This window comes from Haplochromis burtoni, unplaced genomic scaffold (genome assembly GCF_018398535.1).
Source record: "Haplochromis burtoni strain Fernald_Lab_line unplaced genomic scaffold, NCSU_Asbu1 Contig_348, whole genome shotgun sequence".
Lineage (NCBI taxonomy): Eukaryota > Metazoa > Chordata > Actinopteri > Cichliformes > Cichlidae > Haplochromis > Haplochromis burtoni.
This window is the reverse complement of record NW_024582709.1, coordinates 392,586-402,673: the sequence shown is the minus strand read 5'-3', so window position 1 is coordinate 402,673 and position 10,088 is coordinate 392,586. Positions and strand designations below refer to the sequence as shown.

Genomic DNA, 10,088 nt, shown 5'->3' with positions numbered 1-10,088 from the left:
AGCAGGACAAGCACAGAGATGAGTCCACTGTCAGAGGCCATAAGAAGATCATTTGTAACCTTCACTAAAGCTGTTTCTGTGCTGTGCTGAGCTCTGAAACCTGACTGAAACTCTTTTGATACTTTTCCTTGTATCGTCTTATTTTTTTTATACTGGCAATCTGTAATAAGGATATTACCTTTTAAAAGGTTGATGCAGAGCTCACTTGCATAAAATCTGGTGAGCATTCTTCTAATATAGCTGTGCGATTTCTCTGTGAGCTAGAGGTCAGTGTTTTCAGCAAAGCAAAGTGTCTTCTCAATCTTACAGACATATTTTTAAAATCATTTTTTCCTTGATAAGAAAACACAAAGCTGTTTCTTAGGCAGTATCCCTGATCTCAGCCTGAGGTGCTCTGGACAGCTGTGTGTGAGGTCTATCAACAAATAACCGTGAGGTTAATTATTGATAGAATTATTGATATTGATTTAAAACTCTCAAATAAAAAATGTTAGTGTCCAGGAAATATTTGAGGAGCTATTATATTAATATGTTATTTATCACATGGGCTTTTGAATAACAGCATGTAAGTGTTGTTATGCTTGATTAATGACCATTAATCAAAGGCCATGAGTACCATTCACAGAGAGTTGGGGAATGGCTGCAATCTCAGCATTGTAAGATGGTGAAAGATGTACCACTAGGCCCCCTCCTCGATTCAAAGATGGTCTTTTACTTTTCACATAAATTCACATAAAAATCACATAGTTTGGCTTTAAGTGATCTCTTAAATAACCAGAAAGAATAATGAGTCTACAACCAGCTCAAAACGCTGGGTCAGAGATGCAGGACCATGACAAAAGGCTGTCCCTGTGATCTAAAATAAAAATCACAGAGGCATGAAAAATAAAAATCTTTGGCAAAGTAGGAAAATTTCCACTTTACTGTATCATAAGCACAGCAGGACGCCGGCGTCTATTTTGATGAGCTCCGAATCTTCCTTGGTCAACGCAGAAGCTTGACATCTAGAGCGCCAGTGTGACGTCCTGAACTCCCCCACTGTCTGAGGGATACTAAACACCAAACCCTTTATCAGAAGGCCGTAAAAACATCTGTGTTTCTAATTGGTCGGGTAAAAGCCATCCCCCGGTTTCTGGCTGGTACCACTTTGAAACTGCATTATTTGTGCTTCAGGGAGGAGCTTCAGGTTGTGGCTCGAACCCTGAGTAATGGTTATTGTCATTAGGAGAAATTCGGGCTGATGAGACCTGGGTTGGGCCACCTCTTTTTTAAATTGCTTTATTTGTGATTCACCTCGGTGCTCGAAATGTCAGTCGAAGGTCTTGTCATTTGGCCCAGACTGGCTGCTGTGTGAAGATTCACCTGTCTCTTCAGAGTCTGCTCCAGGAGAGTCGACTCACATGGAGCTGTAGAATGTCTAAGTCTCACTTGGATTGCGATTTTCCTTTTTTGGATTAAATAAACACATAAAATGAGTTACAGACTTCAAACGGGTTTGCAGCCTCCAGCTGCCCCCATCACCATCACCCTCTGTTGTCACAAAAGCAGCCGTTTAATGACAACAACCTGTTTACTATCATTTAACATATTTTCTCACACACAAACACACACAGCCAACAGCTGTCTAAAAAGTGAAGACATCATTATGAATGAATGAATCATATTCTCAAACATAATATTCATAATGCTGTTCCATATGTTCATCATCATATTTTCATCATGTTGTTGTCAATTATACCCAGGTATGATATATAATAATTGTATGACATGTCATTAACATTATAACTGTCATAAATCTTTATTACTTCCTTTATAACTTGCCTTGTCATAAATCATAGGGCCATAGCTCACATAATGTATACATTATTACTCTCTTTTATCCTCTTTTAAGCATTAGTTAGAATTAATCTCTGGCTCGCTTCCATCTTTTTTCCTGCCTTTAACACCCAAAAGGCTACACTATTTGGCTGCATTGACACACAAGAACATGTCTTTTTAAGGAAAGCTTGTTATGATGATTGGTATAAAGTATAAAGCTGATATAGTAACAGGACCCTGTTGATTGTCTTGACGCATGCTCAATCATCCACGTAAGGAAATCTCCCAAAGTTGATTCTGTTCATCTGGATGTAGCATTTTCAGTCTGAGAAATGTTTCATCACTCATCATCTGGGCAAGAAGGATTTCTTATCTAGAGTTGCATGCTTTGTTGTGTTTTAATGTCGAGTATATTTTAGTGTTGTATGCTTTTATTGTGTTTATTGGATCTTCTTCCGGAGAGACTCCGCCCCCTGCTTTCCCTAAGTAGACACAGGGGACAGAAATCAATCAGGCCTCTCTTGATGGCTGCGGCCAATAAGATGGTCTAGCAGGTCAGAGAAGACACGTGTGGCTGGATGCAGATGAGAAGGAGAGAGCAATGGAGTAGCGTGACGGCAGGCGCAGCCACAGGAGGGCCTTCGGTCCATGGATGGCAGACTTCGCCCAGGTGGCAGCAAGACACCAGCTAAAACACTTTAGCCACAGAGCAGCGGCGGGCGGAGTTTAGAGCTCTGCCCTCGCGGGGTAAATCCCGTTGTAGAAATGTATAAAGACATCCCTGGTACAGGATGGGTGACTGCTGCTGCTTCACTGTGTTTAGCGGAAGCGGAGCGGAGTGGTGGAGGACACTACTGGAGGGCGCTGTCGGCCTGGCCCCACTGGTGGAGTTTGGTGGACTGTTATCAGCCTTAAGTGTGGCGGAGACTGATTGGGACTGTTGCGGAATGGACCTTTATTGTGATCAGGATACATTTTTATGCTGTAAATAAAGTATATATTTTATTAATTACTTTAACAAGATTTTACTTGTCTTTCTGGTCCCGTGATCATCCCCTGCTGCTCTTCCCGGGGTTCCCTTCTAACTTATACCCGTGACACATCCAAGTGACTTGGACTTGGATCCCACCCTTATAAAAAGTAAATTTACAAAATGAGTGAAACTAGCACCACTGGCAAACAGTGGCCTGTGTGCGGTCAGTTCCTTGATCATTGATATGTAAATTGTCATGACCACTGACCAACAAGGGAGCTTTTCCTTCCCATTGTCGGCAAAGAGCTTGCTCAGAAGGGGTCATATAATTGTTGGGGTTTCCTCTTTTTTTGTATTACTGTAGGGTTTTACCTTACAATATAAAGCGCATTAAGGCACCAGTTGTTGTGATTTGTTGCTATATAAATACAACTGTAGTAAATTGAGTTGAATTGAATAGTTTTCACTCCCTGTGACCCCATGTCTTTATGTGATGTTAATTTGTAAACATGTGGGAGTGAGGGTCAGGACACATGGCTGCCTCTCTCTGAACCTGGTTCTGTCTGAGGTTTCTTTCTGTTAATACACAGTTTTCCCTTACCACTGTCACCAAGTGCTTGTTTATAAGTTGTCTGATTGTTTTGTGTGGGTGTTTTTCTTTTTTTTCTTTTTTTTTACATATTCAAATAAATTTGAATTTAATCATAGAATTTGTCTAAATTGGTTTTTGAACCATTTTTCTGGGATTTAAGAGAATTGTGTAAGTAGAGAAACAGCAGTACAACTGCAGCAATCTTCATTTTGTTAAGAACTTTACCAGTTTCAATGAAACACTAAAATAATCTCTAAATTTAACAGGACACTAGATGTGAATTGATAGAATCAAAGGTACTCTGAAAAACCAGCTTGCAAATGTGCACACAGACATATACACACTTTGAGCAACAGCTAAATGTGAACACTTGTCTCCTGGCCTTTAATGGAAAGTAATATCCACACATCGTGTTTCAATCCTGAACACAGTAAATTTAAATTCCTTTCATAAATGAATTATAAAACTACTACAAATTGAACTGCATTTTTTACAACGTAAATGTAGCTTCAGTGAAACCACATTCTTTAATTTCAGCGACCAGAATGCGTTAACATGTGCTCCATATTGCATCACCTCAGTTGGCATCTGCATTTTCTTCAGCATTGTTGAATTTCTGATGGAAGTGAACCTGAATTGAGATTATAATTTATACCACTGGGCTCTGGAAAAAGACACAATGAAACATGGAACAAGTTAGAATATTCACAGTAACTTTAAGCTCTTAATAACTGAAGAGTGCTGAGGAGAACTGTCATCTTTACATTTATTAAGATACAGAAAAAAAGGAGGACAGTTAAAGGAAATATTTTCTGTTATCTCAAGAAAGCAGACAGCAGAAGAACCCATGTGTGCAGCTGTGCTTTGCTATTTTCTGCACGATTGAGTGATAATAGTTCTAATGGGAAATGAGTACTTTTAGCATCTCCACATGGAAAGTTAGTACAAATCCCTGTGTCACAGTCTACTGATTACTTGTTGAAGACTGTAAATATGTCACTTTTACTGGCATGTCCCTTTTAAAAAAAAACCTATATATTAAGGGGGACCTTAGGGGCTGCGACAACTCAGAGGGATAACACTTTTCAGCCTCCCCAGGAAGTCTATGTCAGGGTGCTGGCATAGACTTTGAATACGTGACCAGTTCTATATGTGTTTTGTGCATTTGGAGGAAGCATTCAATGGCATCCCCTGTAGTACCCAGTGGGAGTATGTGGTGGTGAGACTAACAAAGCTTCCACTTTGGTGGCCTCAAAATCTCATCTCTGCTTTTTGCAGATGATGTGGTTCTGTTGGCTTCATTAGGTGGTGGCCTCCAGTTTGCACCGGAGCAGTTTGCAGCCAAGCTGGTATGAGAACTAGCAGCTTCAAGTCTGAGGCAATGGTCTCCAGCAGGAAAAAGGTGGAGTGCCCACTTCAGCTCAGGGATGAGTTGCTGCCCCAAGTGGAGGAGTTTAAGTCTCCGGGACTTGTTCACAAGTGAGGGGAGAGGGACAGATTGGGGTATAGCGACTACATTGATAGTGACTGAAAGAACGAGATTGCAGATACAAGCAGTGGAAATGAACTGAGAGATGAGTTTGGCCATTCGAGAGGAGCTCAGAGTAGAGCCACTATTCCTCTGCATTGAAAGGAGCCAGTTGAGGTGGTTTGGCTATCTGACTAGGATGCGTGCTGAACAACTCCCGGGTGAGATGTTCTAGGCATGTCGCACTTGGAGGAGGCTGCGGGTCAGAATCAGGACACGCTTGAGAGATTATATCTCTCGGCTGGCCTGGGAATGTCTTAATGCTCCCCCAGATAAAATGGAGGAGGTGGGTGGGGAGAGGGGGCCTGGGCTTTTCCTCCTCCCCCACATCCCAGTCCCAGATAAGTGGAAGAAAATGGATGGATTATTATTATTATTCATTTTTTGCTAGTGTATTGTTATGCTTTCTTTTATCTTTCTTTATGAAATAGACCTTACCTTCATAGCATTCAGGGATCATGAGCCTTCCATCGATGCACTGCGTCGACACAGAATATCCACATTTCATGGCGTTGTTCATGCACCAGACAGAGACAATATCTTTGTGGAAGACTTTGTTGGGTTTAAAGTCTTCAATCCACATTTTATTCCCTTTGTAAAGTATCCTCCCTTTATCTATTCCAATCTTACAAGGAGCTGTAAGTTACAAGAAGGAGAATTAAAAAATACAAGACATGAAGGTCTCCGTTCAACTAATATAATCTCCTAAAAAGCGCAGCTCTTTGAAAATAAAGTGTGGTTTAAAAGATGTGATATTGGCTACAGTCCTACCCTTGCAGGATGGCTTCTCAGACCAAGTTCCATCCTGCTGGCAAACAATCTGCAGACTTCCCTCCACTATATAATCTCCAGTGCAGCCATATTTGATGGTCTCCAGGTAGTCAAAGTCTCTCTGGTCATTGGTGGACATGTAGCCTCTATCAATGTTCTCTGGTGGAGAGCAAGTCACCCCTGTAAAGGAGCAATTTCAGTAGACTGATTAGACGACAATATTAATGTAGCTAGGCTTCATGCTGTCTTTCATAGCTCTGCATCATTATGACCTTTTTACTGGAGAGGAATATTTTACTTTACAGCTAAGAAGGGAGAAAATTCCAAAATCTGTCCAAATGTATTTAGATTTATAGTATTTTTCCTCAGATTTCACATTATTCTCAGTGACCAAACAGAACCACGAGTTGTCCATTAACTGCATATTTGATCATTCATCCTGTCCTGATTTGAAAAGATACTTATTCAATCAACAACTATACTTCTACTATGCTTGTTATGATCTAATTATGGAGTATGATAGAGACGCTCATACTTTTTAAAGTATGATTTTTAAAGTTTTCAGAACTAAATGGGAGATGTTTCAGCTTTATCCTAAGTTTAATCAATCTACTGTTACTGACATAAATACTAAACTCTAATCCTCAGCTTTTTAACAGTTTGAAATTGTGACACGTTAAAGCTAACACATATATTTTTGGGCTTTCTTTTAGTTTGAAGGGATGGTTGTGTTCAGTAAAATACATCTGCAGTGCCGCTGTAGCTTTTACATCCTCACGTACGTCGACATTCAGGTGTCTTGGTCCAGGTGCCACTGGTCGTGCACTCTGCCGTTGCATCACCGAAAAGTGCGTATGGAGGCAGGCATTTGTAAGTCCCCGTGATGCCGTAATCAGTGGTGTTCCCTCTAACCCTGGTGTTGTAAACAATCATCCCAAACTCTGGGATCGGAGGAAGACCACAGGTCATAGCTGCGACAGGAGAGACACAATGAGTGAATTTAGATATGTATCGTTACATGAAATTGTAAAGTGTCTTACCTAATTACTTATAACTTGTGCCTGTTTTAGAGTATGTATTAATTTGCATGGCCTTCTACAGCTCGGCCCACTCAGTAAATTCTTGTTTCTCATCAATTTTATTTCTGAATGTCATAGATATAAAAACATATAAACAGTACGAAGGAAGAACAACTGCATATTCCAGATAGCTGTAACATATATTTATATACATCAAATACAATTTTAATAAATAAAGAAATAAATATATTTTCTCTTTGTGATTCTCTACCTATGCATTCTGGTACAGGTGAGCTCCATGTTCCATTGGCTTGGCAGACAGAGGTGCTGGATCCAGACAGTATATACCTATGCAGTGCAATATTATTCATTAAGTTAATGCTTAAAATGTTTAATCACATAATAACTCAAAAATGTTAAATCTATTTGAATGCAAAGGCTGACTGAGTGTTTGATTGCTATTTACTAAACATGCATTTTCCACTAGACAGAATTTTGCACCTGATTAGAAGTTCTTTATTTAACCAAAGCGTTAGTGAGAACAAAGTGCCCGATAGATTAAAGAAACAAATTTGTGTTTAAATGGCGCATCAAAAACAGCAGCTGGTTATACATCTACTTTTACTGCATATTATGGAGTCTTATTACTCTTGGTTTGTGGTGTATGTGCAAAGATATGGTGTGGTGTACGATGTCACACAATAAAATTTGACAAGATGCTCTTCCTTTACCCTTCCTGACAAGTATAGTTGATCGTACTCTGGTAGACAGTATCCTCGTAGTGTAAGTCTCCATTAGGTGGGGAATCAGGATAAGGACACAGCTTTGCTGCAAGAAACAATATGTTCATGATAAGTTTCGGTATTTATTTGTTGAAGAATAATGTAAACACAAAAAGATTTGCATTCTGTTCTTTCATGAAACCATCAAATACTGATCCCACTGTATATAGTCTAACCCTTTCATTATTTAAACATTTTAAATTATATAATATATATTACAACATAAGAACAAACATGAAGCATGTCAATTAGTAGTATTAGAAAATGTTACAGTTAAAATTAGGTTACTCTACAAAAAATAGAAAAAACACTCCTTCTAGAGCAAATTGAAACATATTAGTAATATTTGCACTTATTACAGTTTCCTTTAAATTATTCTGCAAAAGTGTTGTTATTAAGGAGACAATTTACTTGAAAATCTTAAATGCGTCATGAAAGATGATGAATTTATGTTGATATTAAGTTACAATACAAGGCAATCAGTTCCAAGATGTTAATTTCTCACAAAAAAAATGGAGACCCACGCTTGCACAGAAATTTAGTGGCTGTCCACGCTCCACTGGTAGTGCAAACAACTGTGCGAGGGCCTGAGATGGGGGTGTATCCGTCTTTGCAGGACAGTGCTAACTCCACACCAGGGTCAAAGAACATCTGGTCCACAGCCACATTGATGTTGGCATTCAGCTGAGGTCTGCGACATCCTTTGAAAACAAAATGATTTATTAAGAAGTGTATGCACGCTGTCAAGTTAACTGAGGGTTTCTATATTATTACATTTGCAAAATATCTAACACTAAGCCTTACAGCACTACAAAGTGAACACCAGCATTTTCCCATAGAAATGAATTAGTCACATATAATTATGGAAACGTATTTTTACTAAAAAAAAAAAAGTCTTCGGATTATCAAATAATATTAACTGTCTGTGCTAAACAAATATTGCTACTTTAGAGAAGCAGTATTCACTTGAAAGTATTGTTTTTTTCCATATGAAGCTCAAAAACACTCATTTATGATCGTACTTCAGTAACTGATTACTGATTGATTTCCTTATACCTAAAAAACCCAAATATTTTACTTCTGTGACAATCATTAACATAAAAACTGCACTACAAAAGTACATTCCTTTAAAACAAGGCTATTGCGATGATGTGATCCTAAAAACAGAAAACAGTGAAATGAAAAATGTATATACAGTCAAGACATATGATATCAAAAAAAACAAGAAATAATACCCTTGGCAGATGTCACGGTGCTAAAAAACAGAACTGGAAACAGCAGAAGCAAAGTCAGCCATCGTTCCATCTTTTGTCGAAATGTTCAGATGTTCTTCAGTACTTTCCTGTGGCCTCTGGTTCAAATACCAACTCGCTCTGTTGCTGCTGTTTGTATTTCTCTAGAGTAAATAGATAAGAGCGACATGAAGTAACTGCTTACTGCCTATCTTTGTTTTGTTTTCTGTATTTTGCTCGCTATCTGCAGTTACAGATTGTGATCCTTGTGACCTTTTACTGGAAGTAACAAACCGGACGAGTGGACTTTCCCTTGTTGCCACAACGATTGTTGCCCAACGCTGCAACCTTTTTTACATTCCCGTGTCATCATTTTGTAGCGGATAAATTACTCTGCAGAGCTTAATGCAATGCCTTGGGACAAGAGTCACCACAGGCAGGAGACAATCAGAAAAATATATACTGAATCTAAGTTGGATATGTTTTTTTTTTTTCATTTATGTTACCAGCTGATGAAAAATTGTAGAGTTTGAACCGTTTTCGGTATCTGAAGTTTGGCATGCAACAAAAAGTTTGAGAAACATTAGCACAAGTGAGTCAGAGATGCCTTAGAACATAGGAATGCCTTAAAATCAGTCATTGCTGACAAATTTCTGCACTCACCTATGTCACCATTGCTCATGGTGTCCATGCTTGATGTCTTATACAACAGTATAAAGAAAATCTGTCTTACTGAGCTAAAACTCAAGAGAAATTTGAATCTATGTAGAAAGAGACACATTTCTCAAATAGAATCTAAATTAGTGATTGTGAGGATCTATGTTACTGTAAACCAAAGCCAGAAACATTGTATGAGCAGCTACAGTTTTAATATCAATGCCCGAACTCAAATGAATTGAAATAAAGTAGCACACTAATTCAAATGAAACTGCGCGATTTTCTTCACAAAGAAGTAATAATAGAGCCACACAGCATCTCATCACTGAATATTTTATCAACCCTATTACATGTTCAAGCTTTCAAGTCCATTTAAATTCATTTTTATCACAAGTGGGACTAAAGTGGCATCAGCACGAGTGTGGGCTGTTCACTCCCTGATATCGCATTTGAGTAGCTAAGGTCAAACGGAGAATCGACTAACATAAAAAGGTGTGAACTGGCTAAACGAAATCTCCCGGGGAAAGTTGTCAGTTGGACACTGCAATTATGTCAGCCTCTCTCATGTTAATAGCTTTTTATTAGCCACGAGCTCTCTGAGCTATACTTTGTATAGCCATCATCTGGTTAGGAAGTTTAAACTTTTGAATGAGCCATTTCTCACAAGTTTAGCATATCTGACTGAAATGTGAAAATCATTAACGCACGTAGTTTAA

The 10,088-nt window shown here is 38.8% G+C and overlaps 1 protein-coding gene across 1 annotated transcript; it reads right to left on the bottom strand.

The window, feature by feature from the left end:
* Positions 1 to 3,740: 3,740 nt before the first annotated feature.
* Positions 3,741 to 8,968, bottom strand: LOC102302994 (beta-2-glycoprotein 1). Its single transcript, XM_005942749.1, has 8 exons — positions 8,719 to 8,968; positions 8,008 to 8,184; positions 7,433 to 7,529; positions 6,973 to 7,049; positions 6,465 to 6,653; positions 5,683 to 5,862; positions 5,350 to 5,547; positions 3,741 to 4,047 (listed from the first exon to the last, which is right to left on the bottom strand). Exons 1-8 carry the CDS (start codon positions 8,786 to 8,788, stop codon positions 3,983 to 3,985), a joined length of 1,053 nt encoding a protein of 350 aa, XP_005942811.1. The 5' UTR covers positions 8,789 to 8,968; the 3' UTR covers positions 3,741 to 3,982.
* Positions 8,969 to 10,088: the final 1,120 nt, after the last annotated feature.

What these genes read in the sequence shown, in the direction of transcription:
- LOC102302994 (XM_005942749.1), bottom strand. Translation starts at nt 8,788, where the DNA reads ATGGAACGATGGCTGACTTTGCTTCTGCTGTTTCCAGTTCTGTTTTTT. An exon ending in CACCGTGACATCTGCCAAGG is followed by an intron (nt 8,185 to 8,718) that starts GTATTATTTCTT and finishes TTGTTTTCAAAG; the next exon opens with GATGTCGCAGACCTCAGCTG. An exon ending in AACTATACTTGTCAGGAAGG is followed by an intron (nt 7,050 to 7,432) that starts GTAAAGGAAGAG and finishes TGCACTGCATAG; the next exon opens with GTATATACTGTCTGGATCCA.